This window comes from Pomacea canaliculata, linkage group LG2 (assembly GCF_003073045.1).
Source record: "Pomacea canaliculata isolate SZHN2017 linkage group LG2, ASM307304v1, whole genome shotgun sequence".
Lineage (NCBI taxonomy): Eukaryota > Metazoa > Mollusca > Gastropoda > Architaenioglossa > Ampullariidae > Pomacea > Pomacea canaliculata.
The window spans coordinates 13,052,969-13,073,852 of NC_037591.1; the positions used below are offsets into that span (position 1 = coordinate 13,052,969).

General features: G+C 40.2%; 2 protein-coding genes across 6 annotated transcripts in view; both read right to left on the bottom strand.

Moving 5' to 3' along the window:
- Window positions 1-531: 531 nt before the first annotated feature.
- Window positions 532-15,126, bottom strand: LOC112557633 (EGF-like domain-containing protein 2). Of its 3 annotated transcripts, none has more exons than XM_025227620.1 (13): window positions 14,975-15,126; window positions 10,875-10,950; window positions 10,061-10,228; window positions 9,724-9,828; window positions 8,462-8,589; window positions 7,428-7,580; window positions 7,113-7,264; window positions 5,769-5,911; window positions 5,406-5,490; window positions 4,328-4,520; window positions 3,655-3,679; window positions 3,096-3,272; window positions 532-2,692 (listed from the first exon to the last, which is right to left on the bottom strand). In XM_025227620.1, the coding sequence occupies exons 2-13, from the start codon at window positions 10,942-10,944 to the stop codon at window positions 2,463-2,465; spliced, it is 1,629 nt and encodes a 542-aa protein (XP_025083405.1). In that variant the 5' UTR covers window positions 10,945-10,950; window positions 14,975-15,126; the 3' UTR covers window positions 532-2,462. The 3 variants fall into 3 exon arrangements, with proteins under 3 accessions (XP_025083405.1, XP_025083403.1, XP_025083406.1); XM_025227618.1 differs by lacking the exon at window positions 14,975-15,126 and adding an exon at window positions 14,792-14,921; XM_025227621.1 differs by lacking the exon at window positions 14,975-15,126 and adding an exon at window positions 11,922-12,058.
- An 801-nt stretch (window positions 15,127-15,927) lies between these two features.
- The window catches only part of LOC112557774, a 7,790-nt gene continuing 2,833 nt past the window's right edge, over window positions 15,928-20,884 (bottom strand). For 2 of the 3 annotated variants that reach the window (XM_025227806.1, XM_025227807.1), the window contains exons 6-8: window positions 20,628-20,776; window positions 20,430-20,537; window positions 15,928-18,819 (exon numbers count right to left, since the gene is read on the bottom strand). In XM_025227806.1, coding sequence (XP_025083591.1) covers window positions 16,718-18,819; window positions 20,430-20,537; window positions 20,628-20,776 — 2,359 coding nt within the window. In that variant the 3' untranslated portion in view covers window positions 15,928-16,717. The remainder of the gene's footprint in view (window positions 18,820-20,429; window positions 20,538-20,627; window positions 20,777-20,884) is intronic. The other variant, XM_025227808.1, reaches the window with a different exon arrangement.

Here is a 20,884-nt window from a genome sequence, read left to right on the forward strand (position 1 = left end):
CATTATCCTTCATCTATACAGCGGAGAACATCGCAAGATGCTGAGCATTGGTCCTGACAGACAGACAGCAGTCCACCTACACACGTCCGTAGTTCATCTGCACGCAAGTAATTATGCACTGCACCGCCTCACCTCGTGTTGGGTTTCGTACAAACAGTACAAACGACACACAAGTCAATTATGACATCTGTCAATTTTGAAACGCTTCAGTGACTCTTGCCGGCAGCTGTTGTCAACGCAGGAATGGTTTTCTCACTTTTGAATCAGCTTCATCGGCGATGGAACCTTGATTGCAATGTTCAGCATGGCGACTCATGGATCCATCCACCAGCGGGTATTGAGTGTACATAGAATCAACACGCAGGTTTATGTAAGCAAGGGTAGACATATCACCTGGGTTGTTTTACCAACACCTGGTATATTAATTTCGATGATATTTGTATATCCAATAAAGACATACTCGCCATTAGTGCAGGCATCGCCCATTCATTCGGCACGGCGTAAAAAAACCACAAGAAATTCCCTTTGATCGAAAGTTTTCAGTTTTCTTTAATTGACAGAGTAAAAATTTATTCTTATTCCAACATATTAAATATTCCAGGTTGTAGTAGATAAGTAAATCAGCAGGAAATAAACGTTATAAAGTATAATCACTTGCAGCGGTGATGCAAACAGAGGGGTATGGACTAAAAAAATGCTTCACAAATTTATTTCTTGAAAAAAATACTTTGTTACATTGGGACCGACGAGTAAGAGGATTGAACTGAATGCAGATTTATCCTGTCAGCTGAGTTTGCTACAGTAAAGTGCGAATGTGTCCAGAACTTGTGTCAAAGTGCACCGAAAACTCGGACACGCGACAGATTTCGTACCGCCAAACTGCGGCGAGCTTCAATCCAAAAGGTTCGCGTTCGTATCCCAGATCGGGAACTTTTTTTTTTCTCCTCGGTGCGGATCTAAAATCCTGCCGCTTAGAGTGGTTTTCATTTTCCATTCATCTTTGTTTGGGAACATGTCGTACTTGAACCTCTCTCTCGCGGGTTGTAGATACGAGCATCACACATGTAAAACTCCAATCGTGTTTTTATGCATGCGTAGCAAAGTTTAGACTGCATTATTTTTAGATTAATGGGCACTGTGGTCTTTTTCATAACAAATTATTTTTCCGGACTTAGAATATTTCAAAAATAATTTAATCTTTTTTTTTTCACGGCTTATCCTTAAAGCCACAGAAATTGCATAAAAGCACAGATACAATAAAATGTATCAATGTTGCTCAAAGCTCAATACAAGTTTTTAAAAAGTCAAACGTTGACAGATATGTGATACGATTGTCACTAACAACAAAAAACAATTAATCACCGCTAAGTAGCTACTGTAACAATTGAAGTGCTCGAGCATTTCATAAATAAGAATCATGTACAAGTAACAAAACCATAGACCCAACATCATTCCTGGAAGTTTCTGGGTGCTGGGAAGAAGCTCTACGGGTGGGCAGAAATAGCAGTTAATAGAAATAGCACCTGAAGCCATTGCAGAAACCCTCTTTAAAAAAACACAACCTTTCCTATGTGCAAGCATGGTAGGTAACTTCTGACTAACGTTTGACAGAAAAAATAACCAGGATAGCCAGGATGGCCAGGATAGCCAGGATAGTCAAGATGGCCAGGATAGCTAGGATAGCCAGGATAGCCAGGATGGCCTTCTGTGGCCGTGAAGGAAATTGTCTAGTCAGGTGATAAACAAAGGATGCCATCGTGCATTTAATTTTTTTAGGATTCAACGCAAGAATTTCACATTCTGATACGAAAAAGACAACTCAATATTTATATACATAAACATTATTCATAAATCAGCATTGTAAATCTTTAGTGATTTACAGAAACAAAGGAAGACGTTATGTTCGTCTGATCACGTGATCACAATCGTTGATTATTATTTTTATTTTTTTGGTGTGTGTGAGTGTAGGTGTGATGGTGGTATGTGGGGGTGTGAGGTGGATAAGGTGGGGGAGTTGCTACAGATACCAGTTGAGAGAAACATAGAGAAGAAAGGAGGAATAGAAGGGTTAAAGAGCGAGAAAAAGCGAGAGTTGAGAGCATGCATCTAGTGCATTTTCAAACCTTGCAATAACAGTCTTTTAAACGTCCAGTAACGGTTAAATAAAGAAATATAACAAACCAATCTACTGCCACTCTTGTAGCTCCGTGTTTTGTGCAATTATGTCGCCATTTAAAAATTATAAACAGAGAAAATAAATGTCAGAAGGTCACTTTCTGGCACTTGGCGACTGGTGACTCGCTTTCTTGTATATAAAGATATAAGATAGACTGCGACTAGACTTTTATCCAGGATTTTATGCTGCTAGAAAACATCTCAGGGCGAAAGAAGAACAGATGAAAAAGTCTGACTAAGGAGTGGACTCGACTTTGGAGCCCTGGAACCATCTCACCGAGATAGGTCTACGCCGGTTTGTCGTGGGCAACGGTGAGTCGTGGGAGAGAGTAGAGGCTGGTGCTTTCCAAGATGCCCACCTTGCTTGCAATCCTCAACCTGGATCTGTAAATCGAAACCACCAGGGCCACCACCACCACGAGCAAGAGCAAGACGATGACGCTGAACACGACGATGATGGTGATGACCTGCGTGCGGTCCATGCACTCCTCCTCGGCCACGGTCTGGCTGTCTTGGCCTGAAAATAAATAAACAAACACGTGATTCGTTAGAAGATCCGTGTCAGTGGGAGGTGCCTGCTCACATTGGAGTTAATTGGCAGGTTCGTATCCCATCAGTACTAGCTGTATGATTATGATTACTAGAAGCTCTTCTTTTATACCAAACTAACATTTGTAAGTCGACTGACATCGCAGTTGCCTGACCACTGCTTCGTAAATACAATTAACGGATTAGTTAGTCTTAGATTCTTACCTATTCTAAACGACTTTAAATTTAAGTATGCTGTGTTTCATTTCCGCCCAAAAAAAAGAGAAAGAAATAAAAGTTTTAATTCTTGTTTTAACTGCGCTAAGTAACCACATCAATGACAATGTACTGTGCTGTTTCCCTACTAATGGTTCGTTAAAAACTCTAATCACCACTTGAACTGCTACTTCCGCTGGTGCTGGTGCTGCTGCTGGTAACCCGGATTGTTGACGACACTTCCTGTTGGTCTTGCTGGCTTGCTGCTCTCTTTCTTCTCCCTGCGGACGGTTCAGTTGTATTGGCTTCCGTAGTCTGCTGTGTAGTTGTAGTCGTAGTCGATGGCGCTGGGGCTGGCGAGAAAGAAAACTTTTTGCCGTTACCCTGTTCCCCAAAACAATTTGCTTTAGAAGCAATAATATGTCTAAATGTTATGGTGCATAAATAAAACTATCCACAGACTCTAAAAATAAAGAAGAAATAAAAAAGGACAAACTAAGGATGTATATTTTAGAATAGGAGACAAATGTGAAGAAAGGAAAGACGTGGAGAAAGGACTCAGACATAGGAAGGCTGGAAACATAGAATAACTTCATGAACTTCATCTTTGTGTGTGTGGTGATGTTTGTAAATCTGTGTATCTCGAGAAAAGGAAGAAGTATTAGGGTAAAAATTTCCTACACTGATTGATACCCGATAGAAATAAAAATGTCTTTAATACAGTAATGAACTCACTTGCAGGTGCTGCTCCACAGGTTCTCTGTAATCAAAAATAAAGACACCGCAATGAAGATAGCAAATTCCGCAATGTTATTTGCAAATCAAATGAAATCACCATGATATGAAAATTGTATTTGGGAGGATGTCGCTAAGAGCTTAACATTGCCATAATTATTGTGTTGGCCTTAAACAAACCCTCCCTTCCAACCTCAACATAGCTTACAGGTTGACAGAGATGATTAGTGGTCCCCTTGATTGGAAATTTCTGGTCGTAGAACTCATGCTCAGTAGAAGAGAGTTTTTATTTATGTTGTTCGTAATTTTACAATCATGGTCACGTGCATCTGATGTTTCTGTTCGGTATGTTTTTCTAGATATGACATCATAGAGCTCTGGTGAAGGGAGGATAATGTGCTGACACAAAACTGTTTTATGCTTTCCTCCAGACTGTGATTTTCAGCTTTTACTAATGAGAGAAAAACAAGACTTTAAATGAATAATTTGAAAAAGTGTCTTGTCTTAAAGATACATAGTGAGCGTCTGACTTAAACACAAGAGTGTACGAATAACAGGATGGAAATAAAAAGGAGTACAATGAGAATGACGAAAGAGAAAGGAATAAAATAAAAGGAAAATGGATGAAAAAGAGAAGTGGAAGAGCGACAGGTGAGTACTGCTTTATCCAGACCTCGTTGCAGGCTGTGTCGTCTCCGTTCCTACACATCGTGCACGTGCAGCTGAAGATGACTTGGTCAATGATGCCCTTGAACTTGAAAGCCTTGAGTGGAATAATAACTTTCTTCAGGTTTCCACTAGCCCCTGGAACTGTGGACCTCTGCGCCTCCCCCAGGCTCACCAGCTTACTCTGGGTGGTCGGGCAACTGCATTGGACGAGAAGCTTCCATGTACAGACAAAGCCGCTTTTCTAAGACTTGTGACTATTAAAACCTTGAAAACTTTCTCATTTCTCGTCAAGGAATTAAACAACACTAGAATTATAAAACCTTTCAGGTCTGCCAGTTACACAATCTTGAACAAACGGTGAAATGATATTTAAATACCTACCGGATTGGTCCGAGTTTTTGATACATAAATATGATCTAGTAATAATATTTGTAGAATAAAAATTTGTAGATGTCAGCATCTGACACACAGTGGTTTATTTATGATATTTAATAAATATATGTTATTTTATTTATTTAAGTTCAAAGTTGGCGATTTGCACCTATTGTCAGCAAGTCCTACAAAATCTCGCTCCCGTGCGAGGTCATAGCCGGTGGCATCGTCTCGGCATGCATATAATGATCATATTACTATCATAAAAATCTCGTGTGAAAATTTAATATTGGGACTGATTTGCACATTTGTATGAACACAGTTACTCATACGGTTGTCAGTGTATAGCAGTAAGAAAAAGAAAAATTTTGGCAGCACAAATAAAAAAAAATTGGAAAGCTTAGATATATTTTCTGGAAGGTTGCTGCAATTCTTTCTCATTTACTGTGTGCTTGTTACTAACAATATATTGTGTCGACGGTCACAGCTATAATACTGTTGCTGAAAAATAACAAAATAATTTGAAACACATAGATAACTTCTCTTTCTCTCCGTGTGTGTGTGTGTGTGAGTGAGAGAGAGAGAGTAAAAGAGAAAGTGAGAGAATGGGTGAGTGTGTGCTTAATAGACTGTGTCAATTCAACTTATTATGAGCTTCCAGCATTATAGAAATGCTTCCATCATTATTAATTTAAAAAAAATTAACTTACTCATTGTCAATCAGGCTAAATTTCAAGGAACTATTCGTGTTTCCGTTGGCGGCGAAGCAGCTGGCGACCTTGAACGATGTGTAATCTGGAAAATTTATGACGAAGAGAAAAACGAACATTATGGAATTTTTCTTGAAGAAGGAAGAAAAGGTAGCATCGATAGAGAAAATGAACAGGTAGGAGGAGGTGAGATAGAATGATGGGACCGCGGAAAAAGATAAAAACAGAAAACTATTGCCGAAAGCATGATTAACATGTGCGAATTTTAAAAATGAAAGTGGCAAAGATAGATAGAAGACATGACAAGGACCCTGTTTCGTTTCTATTGGTTGGAAGAGGGGAGATAATGAGTTGGAGACGTACTTGAGTTGTCTGCCAGTGTAAACACAAGCTTGATGTCCTGGCCCAGAGTCACTGAAGTCGACAAAGGCTTATTTTCAGCGTCCATCACTTCAAAGATGACTGGCTGGAAAGTCGTCACAACATCCACAGGTGTGTAGTCATCCCTGCAACAGGTGAGCTCAGAATTATCACAGCATTGACAGGTGTGTTGTCCTCACTTCAACAGGACAGGTCCTTGCTGTTATCCTTTAGCCACCCACTTAAGCCATCCAGGTTACTTTACTACAAACCACAGGTAAGTGTTCGGAATAAATGTCGATTTTATTTAGGTGTATAGTGTTTAAATTAAAACTCTCTTCTACTGAACATGAGTTCTAAGACCAGACATTGTAAATGTCGATTTTATTTAGGTGTATAGTGTTTAAATTAATTTCTGTTTACAGGTCATGGATGCTTAATGCTGTGAACATTTCATTTACTAGTCAACAGTATGTTGCCAAAGTAATCGCAAAGTTAAGTAAATCTTAAAGCTTTCTTTTCATAGCAACATACATTTATATAAGTGAATCATATTAGAAAAATATGCACAGAAAAACAGACGGTGTAATTTTCCGGTTCACACATTGCTAGTATGACTGAGGGACAAATGTTGTCGGACTGTCGAAATTTGCAACGTGTTCCAAATATTTTGTTCACACTTGGATGAATTTTGTTTCAGAAGTTTTGTAAAACGTGATCATGACCACAGATATTATTTTGCCGAGAAATTTTCAAAGTGCGTGGTAAATAGACAAGCTTGTATTGAGGGGAGATGGGGATGTGTCATTGTGACCACACCTGTCTGAATACGCCATTGACTAAATCAGCAAAAAATAATTATATTCTCACATTAGAAATACATTTTTCATACACTGAAGTAGATTAGTGAGAGATTAAATAAATTTCAAGAAGTGGAAGTGAAAGCTTGCATCCTTACATTCTGCGGTAAATTGGACTTTTTCCTGGTTGATACATAATAATAAAAATTTCAGAAGATCCTTAATTAGCTCATCCTTTAAAAATGAGCTAAAGGATGATGTTTTGCATTTATAGGTCTAATCTGTACACTAAATACAAGTCATATTTTTAATTCAATGAGTTTTAAAAAATTTTGATGCTAATGCCGCTCGATCTAGACACAGTAATCTCTTTATATCTTGTATACCTCCTTTGTCATTATGACCTCCTGAGACCTTTTTTGTATAGGTCACGTCTTTGAACGTCCTTATTACGCCTTTGTCACGTCTTCAGTTCTCTACCTTCCAAATTTAAAAGAAGTATATGTCATCTATCCGTGTCAGATTTGTGTTTTTTATATTAACTCACTCTGCAATGGAGACAGCAGCACTGTCTGATGAGGTGGTGAAATTGGTGTAATTCTGCATGCTGCAGTTCAAAGTGATGAGATGATCGAGGCTGCTGATGATGGCTGCGTTGTACTCCAGCACAACCTTACGGATATAGTCTGTACGGCTCACCTGTCAAAGGTCAGCAAGGATTCTCAGTGGCAGAAAAAAAACCAAGAATAAAACAACAGCAAAAAATTGAACTGCCCTGTGAAACAAAGAATTAAAATTTACTGTTTATTTATTCTAATGAAAAAAGATCAAAAGAAATAAAAAGTAAAGAGGTATAACTCACATTGACGTCTTCTGTTTTATTGGCGGAACCACACAATGTGCCAGTGGAATCCGTGTGGTTAAGTCTTATGATGAACCCTTGCAGTTGTGGGACTGCGTTGACTATCGTATTTTTTACATATGATATAGAAGAGTAGTTGGCTGGATCGGTAATCTGAAATCAAAAGGATGTCGTTATTGTTGTCAGAAAATGTTTCGCCGCCGTTCTCACGGTCATGTCTTCATTTCTCCCTCACTGGCTTCACAAGACATCGTTAACTGTGTCTAAATAGCGCCTTGCAAACATCAAAATAACAAAATACTTGGGTTTTTTTTTTTACTGGTTATTACTTCTTATTTCTGAAAGTGAATATCTTTACTGTTAATTTCCCTGTCAAAGGATTTTATCTTGTATTATTTCAAGACAAAAAATAACCATAATTTAAAAATTTCAACTTAAACACGGTGTTAAAGAGGATACAGCTTATAGCTGCTGGAAAGTTTAAATAAACAGCTAGGAAGTGTAAATAGACAGAAAGTGTAAATAACGGTTATAAAGTGCTAATAATGTCTCCCATTGAATGGGATAAGAAAGATGGCTAGAAACGGTAAATACCAGAAAAAAGGTGTAAATAACTTCGATATTGATTGGGAACAAAATTGATATACACCTTCCACTTCAGTTTTGAAATTAAAGAAAGTTTTTAAAGAATTTTGACAATTCATGACAAATTGGAAAATAAAATGGTAAGGTATCCCAAATATTGAGGCATCATCGCTTGATAACACCTTGGAGTAGAAGCAGAGAGCCATCGTCTGTCGATTTATTTCAGATCAGCAGCTCCATCTCGACCCTCCACCAGTTGGAGAGTGCTTACATTAAAAATATTCATTTAGTCTACGTCCACGAAGAGTACACTTAATGTCCAACTACACTCGGGGAGGGTGCGCTGTATTCCATGTTGCATTCTTGTTTTAGAGTCTATAGTCTTGTTGATAGCGATTGAGAGAGAATGTGAGAACATAAACTTGGGTTGTGTATTGAAAATACTTCACCTCTGTCAGATTGCAGGCTGAATTATTGCTGTTATCCTTCCCCTGGGTTGTAACAAAGATATGGTAGCCAGCAGAACCGATTGGAAAGATGTTGATGGTCATCTCTTGTCCGTCGCACCAGAGCTCAGCTGCAAATAAATTTTATAAATTATGCGAGCGATTATTACAAGAACTTTCGTGAAGACTCTCTCTCTCTGGAGAAGGTACACACTGCAGTGAAAACCTTAAGTCCAATAAGGTGTGTGGCAAATACTGAAATCAGTCGAGGAACTGGTAGCTGGTTTTTTAACTAAATATTTTAATTCCAATTTTGCTAGCGGGCAATGTCCAGGAAGGAAGCTTGCATTGTGTCCTTTTATAAGAACGGCAATGTCGAGTGCCACAGTAACTAGTATCTCCCTGCTAAACGGGGTGTGGTAAATGCTACTCATCAATATTGAATAAAAGACTATATTTTATTGGCTTGAAGACAACAAACAAAAACCCAAGCAGGCTTTAGAAAGGACTACTCAACAGCGGACTATATATTTTCAATACATGCTGTTTTTCAAGAATATCTCAACCAGGCAAACTGTACGCGAGTGTTGTAGTCTTAAAAATACCTTATGCCTCTGTCCAACATCACTGAGTGTCCTGATTAGTTCTGGAACATTTCGCCTATTTACTAAAGCAATAATGTCAATGTATGATTCCCTAACATGTAAATGTAAAATTTCTTTAAGGATGCTTTGGTTCTCGTTCATCTGGGAGTCAGTGACATTAATATTTACAAGAACCACTTTATTCATAACCAGGACACTCATACTATAAATGCCCAGTTTGTGTAGGATCCACAGAGGATGAAATCCACCTATTGTTTTACTACCCAGAATACAGTAATATCCGCCCTCGGTTCCTTCAAAATAATCCAAAACACAGCAAAAATACACTTATTGAAATCTGACTTTTATAAATGTAAGCAAGTGTTTCAGTTTTAAAAGGGTTAAAACGACTATTGAGAGATAAATGTCGTCCTGTGTAATACTTTTAGAACACGATTGTAACGGTTTCTTTCAAGTGTGCAGATATATGTTTATGCGTGTGTGAACGTGAAGAATGTAAATAAACAAGTTTCATCTTGTCATATTGACAATAATGGTCCCAGCCGGCTTGGTTTGGGCCAGAGAAAATTAATCACCTCTTAGGAAAGTTGAAAAAAGAAAAAAGTATCAAGTTTTTTTTTTCTTCGCTCATCCTAAAGCTCTTGAAGAACCAAGACTCACCTCTCTTATTCTCGCACTGCTTGCCATAGTAACCCGCAGAGCAGTAGCAAGACCCGTCTGTCAAGCATGTCGCGCCATTGTAGCAGGTGGTGCAGATGGACAATACTGTGAGAAGATAAAACCTTAGTCTTAGACTGAGAAGTGTAAACATTTTTTTTTATTGAAAGCTCTTATTCTTTAGCTCAACAGGAAAACTGCAAGTGTCTTCCACATTTTTCACGACAGAACTTTGCAAGAGGTACTACGACTTACAATATAGTAGCCACAATATTTGTAACAGTGACTAATAAAATTGTAGCTCTAACACCAAAATAGCAGAGAAAGAAGAATCAGATACCCTTGCTTTCATCCAGTGTGCAGTCGTAGCCTGAGCGACCTGTTGATGAACAGTCACATGTCCCATTAGGTAGACACAGATTTTCGTTTGAAGAGTTTCCGCAGCTTACTCCTGGGCGCCTGCAGTCAAACTCCATCACTGACTCTGGACTCTGGATTGGAGTCTGACCTGAAATCAATGAGACAAAAATAAAATAAAATTTAAAAAAATAAAAAAAATTTAAAAAAATAAAATAAAAGACGTGGAGATCTTGGTGACCGCCCAGAACTTGTCTTCAGTCCTGTCGTCTACTCCGACCCCAGCGTCTCGACATAATGGCGACAGAAAGTCATTCTACTTGCTATGAAAAGTAACGGGATATATAGGGTCTCCATAATTAACTTAGGAAAAAAAATTAGATAAAAAATGGAAACCAATGAACAGATAATTTTTTTCTTTACAGACATTTATAAAAATGTGGGGTGAAAATCCACCTGTGGGTTGCAGAAGCGAGTATAATTGCAGAATTGATCGTTGGGTTTATTTTCTGGCCGTTGTTTATGTACATAGTTATATAATAAAAGTAAATACGAATGAACATATAACTCAGGATTTTTTTTTTTGACAAACAGCTATAACTGTTTCATCCTACCAGGTCTCCTTCTGTAAAACTATGAAACATTCATAAACCTCTCCTATTCCTCCGTCCGAGGAAAAAATGAGCATGGTGGATACCTCTGGAGGTCGTCTGGGTTTTTATTTATTTTTTTTAATCAACTCAGTGGTCAGATGACAAGGCTTGACTGCAACATGACAAAAGAGAGGCTAGACGTACCCAAAACTGTTTGTGCCAGAAGTACCAGCAGACAGGCCAGCATCACCCTCGGCCAGGTGCAGGTGTCCATACTTGCCTGAAACACATGGCAGCAATAATGAGAGCACCTCTCGGTGACTGGTAAGGCATATGTAATGATTAGTTTTCTCTGTTTTTTCACACACAACTTTGGCAACATTGTACCATATCCTCCCACTCTTTCCCCCCTACCCTCTCCCGCCCTCTCACATCAATATTTATTCATTTTGCTACATCCTGGAAGCATTCACGCATACACGCCCACAAACACAAAAGAAAACAGAACACCGGCTGTTCTTATGAAAGGAAGGTATGCTATTACCTGGGGGCAAAAAAGGTAAAATAATTAGAAAAGCGTCTTACCTTCGTAGTCACGATGCAGTGACTCCACGAATAATGATTTATTGATTAAAGGCTGTTTTCTAATTACAAGACAAGATGCTTGCTCTCCACTTATTGCGGATATGACTTACCCTCGCCTTATGAATGCTGTCACAGATCAGGTTGCATTACAAACATGTTTAGACTCATTAAGCTGTACATGTGTAAATAAAGAGATAAATGTAGACATTCCGATGCAGAAAATCCCTTGAGAAAGAGTTTTTAATGTGTAAGTGTGAATGTGAGTGTAAAAATGATTGAAGCTAAGTCTCTCTTTATCGCCCTTCTCTCTCTCATGATTGAAAGATGATAATGAAGTTCTCTTGTGAACAAACGAATGTGTTTGTCGAATCACGTGTCTAATGACTACTTATTGACAAAAGGTAATTTGTTAACCGCACTCTTTTATGTCAATTTTAGTAAATATCATACGATGTATTATATTGTAATCACAATGCCTCATGTCATTATACTAGCTTGAGTGTTGACCTGTAACAATAATCTTCTTTCATTCTTAATTGTTTTTATTCGTTCTTCTCTTTCTCTCTCTCTCTCTCACACACACACACACACAAACTCATGCCTGCCCCCCCCCCCCACACACACACATGAGATACAGCTTCTCTACAAAGTGACTAACCAACTCACCCTCTCTGTACTAAGTGCCCGACGGATTTGCAGACATCTACCCAGGTAGAATCTGTTACACTCAAAGTGTTTTCCACCCTCTGGCAGTTAGATTGTCTTTACCTGGTACTTTGATCCGCTATTGATCAACAAGCCTTTTACAAGTTAGCTAAGGGGCCAGGAGCGCAGGGTGTTGCTGATGTGGAGACTCGGAGGGACCGGGAGGGAAGTGGGCTGACTTGAGATGCGTAGGAAGGTCGACAGCAGGGCAGCCGGCAGCTGGCACACAGATGCTAAGCACATCGAAGAATCGTGTCGAAACAATCCCGTGATTCAAAGCAAACACTGCTTCCCAACTCCTTTCAGGTTTAAATGAACAGTTGTGATTTCGGGGTTTGCGCTGTTCAAACACCCGAGTTAGTCATTAAGCGAAAGAAATATGAAAAAGGCGGGTGATTAATGAAGGATATATTAATAAGATTAATGTTGTGTGGTTTACATAAGAAAGGTCTCTCCGATCAGATGTGAAGATTGAGGTGTGCTGGGCAAAGATAGATGAGAGGTAAAGTACATGCCACGGAGGCGATAATGGAGGCGATGCTTTGGATGTTGCGAGCATGTCTCTCTCCATCTTACCTTCAACCACTCATTCTCATAAACATAAAAAATTCAGACAAACGCACAAATATACGTAACTGGAAAATAGCTTTTAGTCATCAAGAAACACATCTTGATATGTAATATGACTTTAATGTAGAGTGTAGTATGAAAAGACACATTCACTACCAAATACTTCATATTGAGAGATATATCAACTATATTTTTATGTCATACCTATAGTTACACACGTACATCTATCCAATCATTTTAACGTTTATTGCAAAGCTTTTGCACCAGAACTTATTCTTAATTTGTCATTTTATATTAATGTCCTCAGGTGTTGTATTGAACGGCTTCTGCACCTCCACAGGTTTGGACCAAACAACGGACAGTAATTTTCAGCGACTATGGACTCTTCGCCGTTTTTCGTAAAAAAAAAGATGATTACTAGAAATGATTAGCAACACCTGTGTTAAACTTCAGGTGTGTTACTAATTGTGCTCCTAATGACGACAATTATTATTTTTATCATAATAGTAATTAACATTAATGCACGACAAAAATAAGGCTGACCTCGTAAACTGACTGTAAAGGCTGAGTAGTGCGCAGTTTTTCTAACGAGTGTATAAGGCCTAGTGCAAGATAATATTTCTCCGGTTCTGAGTGAATGTAAAGATATTCACGTACAATCGTGACGTCAGGGCTGTTGACTTCTTTCTGTGCGAGGAAATGTTTGTACGCGTGTATCTCGAGAACGAAATGGCTGCATTTTTCCTGTATTTAAGGGAATAGTATATCGTGAGCTTTACCCAATCATTTAAAAAAAACAACTTACATCCCACTAATCCTTTAATGATTTTTATATGTAATTAATGTCTGCAGTTGTGGATGACGGCATCCGATCGACAAACTTCATCCAAGTGTTGAAGCACACAAAACAACATCTAGGATGCAGCCTGAATCAATGACTGTTAGGTGGAAGGAGATGCTCAGATATGAACCTTGGCGTGGCGAATAAAATTTTTTGTTCGTTTCTGTATTTGTTTTTGAAGACTTCACCTCATAACATTGGAATACTTATGCAATAGAGGAGTTGCGATATATAGATATAATTTTGGAATTCCTATGACTTAGAAAAAAATTAGTCCCATTGAGCTTCATCTGAAATTTAAGAGCAGACAGAGAGAGAGAGAAAGAGAAATTGTGTTTGGGAAGGGACGTGTTTATTAACTACCGGTTGAATAAACAAACACCTTTGATCTCTGCCTCAGTTGATTGAACACTGGGCTGCTGACAGCTGCGCTGGATGTGTCATGCCGAACACAAACATGTCCTGTGTGACTACACGACAAACATTCACCTCCACAGTTCAACAAACAGTCAATGCACGTCACAGAAGGTGAGAGGCGCACCCTGTGACGTCCCGACAAGAGAAGGTTCATCGAAAAAGTGACGTGCCTAACTCAGCATGAACACTGAACGAAACAATGAAAGCCAAGTACACATGTTCTTGCAAGATCTCAAACTGAAGGGAGGACCCAACGGTCACTCAGATTCAAGATGCTGGAGGCATTGTCTGTCCTTACAGGTAAGATAGAATGAAAAATTAATTTTCGAAAGACAAAACAAAGCTCCGTGCAAGATACAATTTCCCAAAATCTGGGTGAATACCTTCCTTACGTTTTTGAGATAAACGTCTACAAATAAAATAAAATAAAATAAAATAACCGAAATAAAAGAAAAACCTTAACCTACAGTGTTTAGATATTCTTATTCTTATTCTTATTCTTATTCTTATTCTTATTCTTATTCTTATTCTTATTCTTATTCTTATTCTTATTCTTATTCTTATTCTTATTCTTTCAGTGCAGATCTCTTGCAAAAGAGTTGACACTAACAGCAATTGTCTTTTTCTTTCTTTCTTTCTTTCTTTCTTTCTTTCTTTCTTTCTTTCTTTCTTTCTTTCTTTCTTTCTCGAATGAATGAATTGTATTTATTTATCGACTGACCTACTCCAACCCATTCTGAACAGACACTTATTCTTAAATAAAATGGTTGATAGTTCTGATTATGTTACAACGACATGGCGACGAGAAACCGTCATACATAATCGAATCAACTGACATTATTTTTGTTTGTCAACTGTCAATACCTAGTGTACTTCATTTATTACATATTTCTTACAAATCACATTGACTGCACGTGCGCATTTGTGCGTGCATACACGGCTGCATACCTTCATGCTCTTCATCACCACAACAGTCTCCATGCGCGAGTACGTGTGGACTTACCTGCCAAGCTGCTGGCAACAGGTGAGTCATCGTTAGAAAAGGTAGTTACAGCCCAAAGATCCTAATTAAAAGCCTTTCAGACATCACTGAAGCGTATAAACTCTTTCTGTAAGTTTCATTTTCTATCGATACATTTTTTTTCTTTGGCGTCTGGTGAAAAGCAGGCGTAAGAAGATAACTTACCTTGCTCGCCGGTGGAGTGGAGCAGAGTTCGATACTGATAAGCTGCTGGAGTGAGACCAGGTGTGTCTGACAGGCGGGACACGCTCGATCTCTTTATATTCTTGCTATTTTTGATGCATGCTGTCATGCTGGCAGTATATATGTGATTGCTGGTTGTGAGGTCCCGGCAGGGTCCTTAAAAGGCGGGCTGATCCTCTAATGGGTCGTTAGCAGATCATCGAAACTCGGTTCTTGATTATTGCAACAGAGATTTGCGACTCAATGGTGTGAGTTATTTTCTACATTGACATCTCAAGACCTCTCTCTTCCACCTATGGAAGGCCACGCCAAGCTATGAACTGATGTCTCACCCAATTTTGTGTGAAAGAGATTTTTTTCCCAGTGTAAGTTGACGCCGCTTGTTTGACACCATTCCTCTACTGTCCTCTCATACTCTGAGGACAATATCTCCAGTAAGCAAACCTCTCTCTTAAAGCAGACGACAATCTTTTATTCTTTTATACAATAGTTGTTTGAGGTAACTGAATCAAATAATTTGTTTTTCCTGAGAGACCCGATGCATCTGTGTACACTGGTCACCGTCCGACTCCCGGACACCCGTGTATACATGTATGGGTTGGCGATCGGGTGCGACACGTGGTATCCCAAGAAAATTCATGACATTTTTTTAACTTTAGACTTGAATTTTAGATCATTACATTGAAAAATTTGTTAGACTGAATTTTGTTTTATTTCTTGATTTTCTTCAACATTATTCTATGAGGGAATCTACCAAGACTCTGAAGAAATAGACATTGAAAAAAATGTCTCAATTACATAATTGAAAAAAAACCAACAACTCTCCCTTCAAAAACTGTTCACTCAACAAACCTTGAGAAGCATGCCAACCAAACTCATGCTAACATACACACCCTCATGCTAACATACACCAACACCATAACACCAAGCACGTGTAGAGTTATAATATTTAATGTCCTCTTTATTACAAAAAAAGAGGATTTGTTTACAAGTATATTGTGCTTTAGAGAAGGAAAGAGAATCTGTCGTATTATTTGGTAATAAGCAGTCAACTACAGCGAAGGGGTGAGCATATCGTACAGTCAAATCAATCATATCATACAGGGTAACGAAGTGTGCACAGGATTTGTATACGAATACCTGTTACTTTAATAATATTAACCGACACAGAAAATGTGTAAAGCTTACCAGTATATAAGTAGAGAACAAGCATTTTTCTTTTGAAAAAGCGCACTCAAACATCATACCTTCACATCGTACACATCGTACAGTTGCTTATCATCGTAACAATCTAAACACACTGTTCTGCCAGCTTTTTTTTCCAACATCGAAATATTAGAAATTCATTTTTTTGTTTTTTTAGTAACAGACTCACTGGTTCTGATAAGCAAGCTTTTCAAATTACGGCATTCTTGAGAAATTGTTGTGTGCGATTTTTGTCTCTAACCCAGGCAATATGGTCGTCGACAATGACAAGTCGACAAGTGAAAGGTTAAACCGTGTTCTGTGCAGCTTTAAGGCAAAGAACTCTAGCTCGACCGCCATTCCAGAGAATGCTTGCCTTTGCTTACTTTCTCTGGTGTCAGCAGTCCAAAAACATTGTTTCTGTTGAGGGTGTGTCATTGTCCCTGAAATAATTTTTTGGTGCTGTTAGCACACAAACAACGCCCGACGTACTCTCCCTTTCCTTGTGGCAGGAGTGATCTCCCCTAACTCTTGCTGGTGTCAGCGGGCCTGGAGTGCGCGCACCTCCTCGTTTGTTTGGCAGTTCAGCGGAGTTTTGAGAAGCTGGGAAACTTTGGCGTTTGCAGAGTGATCTTCAGGGACTTCACTTTGTGCCAGGTTTCTGGCGACATTAGGGGGTTTCAGTTCTTTTTTCACGTCCTGTTCAATTCTGTCGCTTGTTTTCGCACTCAGGAAGGGACCAGAGGAGTTGGCAAGAGCCTGGTCTGGACCCCAGTTCACCTCAGGCTCCGTCAACGTTAAGCGAGCGTCCTTGTTCTCTTCCAGTGACCAGACCAATGGAATGGTCGAAAGATCCAACCTGTGCTGGGTTTTTATGGTTTGCGGTATGGGTTCTGTAGTCGAGTCCTTGACTGTATAGTAGCGCTTGGGATCAACACAAATGTCGTCTGTGTCCAGGGGGCGTTCTGCTTGCTGAAGCGTGACCTCGCCGTCGACACGTGGTTGGGGAACAATGGAAGTGCTCAGCTCTTGCCACAGTTTGCTCTTGGGTTCGCTGATGCCCGGCGGTGCGTCGTGGCGGCTACTAATGCATCGCAAGGGGGCTTTGGGTACGTCACCCGCAGACGATGCGTTTTCTCGGTCGTCTCCCCTGACACAATCTGACGTCATCGCAGAGAAACCCGGATAGAACGATAGGCTTTCTCCTTGGCTGCCAGGTACAGTTTCTACAGCGTTCTTTCGATGGGTAGAGAAAAAGCAATTAGCTTTCTTGCTTCGCCGATTTGAATGGACAACGGTTAGGAACGGTGAACATGCTCCCAAGTGCATGTGGTCTGAGGAGGTGTAGGGAAAAAGGTGGCGTGGGAGAGATCCTCCTACTGGCATCATGGTTACATCCAGAGGCTTTGACTCGTGCTGGGACTTATCATCTAAAGGGGTTGCTTTTGAGATCAAGCCAAGCTTAACCCTGCTTCGTCCTAGCTTCGTGATTCTATGCCGCGAAACTTCAGGCGACGAAGGGTCCTGCCAATGGACCTCTTTCCCTTGAGAGGTTCTCCGGCTGGGTGGGTGTGTCGTCATCCTCTTCCTTGTCCCCGCGCCGGTCTTGGAGGGGACACCATGGCTGAGTACGTTGTCATGGTTTTTTGGCTGCTCTTGTTCACAGCGGGGATCTTCCTTCTGCGGATTGATCGGTGTAAGGACACCACTGTCGTGAAGACTGTGTGCTGTCACGAGCCACTGTTTACGACTGGCGTCGATAAATCTCAGCAACCTGTCGTTCTGGTCCGCGCACCACTGCATAGTTGCCAACAGGCGTTTCTCCTCGTCAGTACCGGGATTCGGAAGAAGAGTGTCTTTCAAAGGAGCATGGTCTGCAAGTTTGCTCTTGACGAGAGCTTTCTTTTCGTCGATCTTTGGCGTGCGATTTTTTTCCGACTGAAATATCTCATCACCTCCGGTGGGTTGAGCTGGCAAAGGTTGTTCCCAACGATTACTGTCGACAACTCTGGCTACTGAGGTGGAGAGAGACTTGCCGCCGTCACCCTGTTCGGGTCTACCTGCTGGGCCGCCTGGTTCGCAACGGGTGGAGTTGCCCTGCAGAAGAGGTCGGCATTCGCCTCGACAACCAGGAGGACTTTCCTCGGAGTCACTCTGCCAGCAGCTGCAGACTGTGGGCTGCTCGGATCCTCCTTGTTCCGACAAAGTTGACACCTTGTTGGAAGTCTTCGCGAACTCTTCATCAAAGTCGTCAGGCATCGTACCGAGGCGAGCGCTCGTCGCGGGCAATTTAAGAGAGGAAGGCTGGGTCAGGCAGACATTTTGGGGTGCCGGGTTAGCCTCCTCGTAATGATAGTTCTGCGAGATGTTGAGGTGACTGTAGCGGCTGGAACGGACAGCACGGTACGCACGTTCCCAGTCATAGTCATCGCGATCTTTGCCCAGGGCGCACAGGCAATCGTGATGATCGTTCCTCCGGGTATGCGACGAGGAGACGTTGCGGTTCTTGCGCCCATCCCTGGTCATCGGACTTCGAGTAGAGGAGTGATACAGGCACTGTTGATTGCGGTTCTCACTCAGCAAGGGCGCTTTGTCGGAGGACAGATATCTTCCCCCCGTTGAAACTCTCTTTTTCTTTTTTGCTTTTTTTTAAAGTTAAAAAAAGACGGAAGCGTTTGTTTGCATTGTTATTTTTAAAATACAGTCAGACCTCGATAAGTCGACCTTCCCTAAGTCGGAAACCTCCCTTAATCGAATTAATTGTTATTCCCGGCCAAATACCTGCGCCTGTTACGCCATTTTCCCTAACTCGAAAACTCAGTAAGTCGAATTATTTTTTCGGGTCCCTTTGAGTTCGACTTATCCAGGTCCGACTGTAAAACGAACATTAAAAATGTGCGTTCTATTTAGAGCTTTTCTTAAATTTACTGTCTCTTGCTGGGGAACAATCTATGTTTAGTCTGGAAGTGACTGCATGCACACGTGCATGTTTCCAAAGCTGTGGAGTTTACAAAAAATAAGGTGACAAAAAAAAAGTTTCAAGTCTGCTCATGTCATAACGTAGTAACACTTCAAGATGACGACAACATCATTCACAAAAACAGCAGCATCAACAACAGCAGTAACAAAAATTACATAAACTGTTATCTAAGAACACAAGTAAAAGACAATTAAATCTGCAATAGTGAGTGGAGCTCGCTTCCTCGCTGTGCTGAAAAAGACTATTTGATGTAATCAAAACATAAACATTCGGCAACGTTTTCTCCAAAGTCACCTAGGTGACGTTCATAATCAGATTAAAAATATAACAAAAAGCATTAGCAGGTGTGCTATAATCGGAAAAGGGAACAACGAGGTTTTAAGAATTCTTCAGGATAATAAATCTTTTGCGTCTGCACTTGAGAAATGGGGTTAGGGGTAGAATTTAATAGCTGTAACTTCGCTGAACTGATGTATTTCGTAAGTCCTTTCTCACTGTACGGAGTCGAAACTGTTCTTTCTTGTTGTTTTAAAAAAGTAATCAAGTCTTTTTGAATAATAATAACTACATTTTGGTGGTGGTGGGAGATTAAACGCTGGTACATAACATTTGAAAAAGAACCAGTGCATATTTTATTCATTTCTCTGCGGATGTAATAGGTTTACGATCCCTTGCGTTATACCACCTGTCGCTTCGGTCAAAGGGAGGTCACCGATGTATTTTTTTTGGTTGCGACAGATTACGGAGTTATCTCTTTTCATCCTTTAATTGATTTTAATAAAATGCTTAATACAGGTATCCTCAACACGAATTTAAACATATTAATGAGAGACATCTGCTGCCAAGTGTCCAATTTGTCTCACAAACTGTAACCCTAGACAGGATTTGGCTCAGCCGCACCATCACCTTGGTTACCAACGACAGACTGTTCACATTCCTCCTATTTTCCGTCCTTCTGTATGAATACAAGACGTGGGCTTTGTTAGGATAAGATGTATTATTTTATGTTTTTAGACTGGCAAATTGTCGCGAGTGTAGAGGACAGTCACGAGCTAATTAATCACCTAAATTAATTAATGGGTTGGGTTGAATTAATTAAAAAAAGTATCACCTAACCACTGAAGATCTGCTATTTGCTGCGCTTAGTGCTCGCTGATCTGGTTTGGCGATAACTGTATCTAGGTTTGGAGGGAGACTTATCAAAATAAGCGCACTCTAATAACGGGGGGAAGTGTGTGTGTGTGGGGGGGGGGAGAAAAAGCTGTAACTTACCTCCTCCTCCTCCTCCTCCTCCTCCTTTTTTGCCTCCTTTTTTTCCCTTTTTCTTCTTCTTTTCACCGCCCGCACTTGAACCACTCGTCGACCCAGCGCCCTTGCCTCCTGCGCAATATTTGTTCATTCTGTCAACTGATGTCCTATTCAAAAGCCAAGAAAGAGGAGTGAAGGAAGATAGTTAAATATGATTATTACCTCCAGCCTTGTCAGCAGGTTTGCAACAGGGGCAACAGGAGCAAAGGCCACCTCCTTTTGGCGGTGGTGCTGCGTTGTTCGAAACGTTGCTGGCTGCCTGCGGGTGTAAGCGACTCCGATGTTTCCAGTAATCTTTCAGCGCTTTTTGCCTGAAGATTTACAGAAAAGATTTTGTTTTCTTTCTTTTTTTTTGTTATTAATATTTCTGTTCTCCCGTTTTCTCTCTTTTTGTTAGGTAAGTCGGGCCGGCTTAACTG

Bases quoted from the DNA above. Each gene is read 5' to 3' on its own strand.
- LOC112557633 (XM_025227618.1), bottom strand. From the start codon at position 14,821: ATGACTCACCTGTTGCCAGCAGCTTGGCAG. The intron at 10,951-14,791 runs GTAAGTCCACAC...CATGTGTTTCAG, and splicing joins TGTTGCCAGCAGCTTGGCAG to GCAAGTATGGACACCTGCAC. The intron at 8,590-9,723 runs GTGAGTCTTGGT...ATTTATTTGCAG, and splicing joins GCAGTGCGAGAATAAGAGAG to CTGAGCTCTGGTGCGACGGA.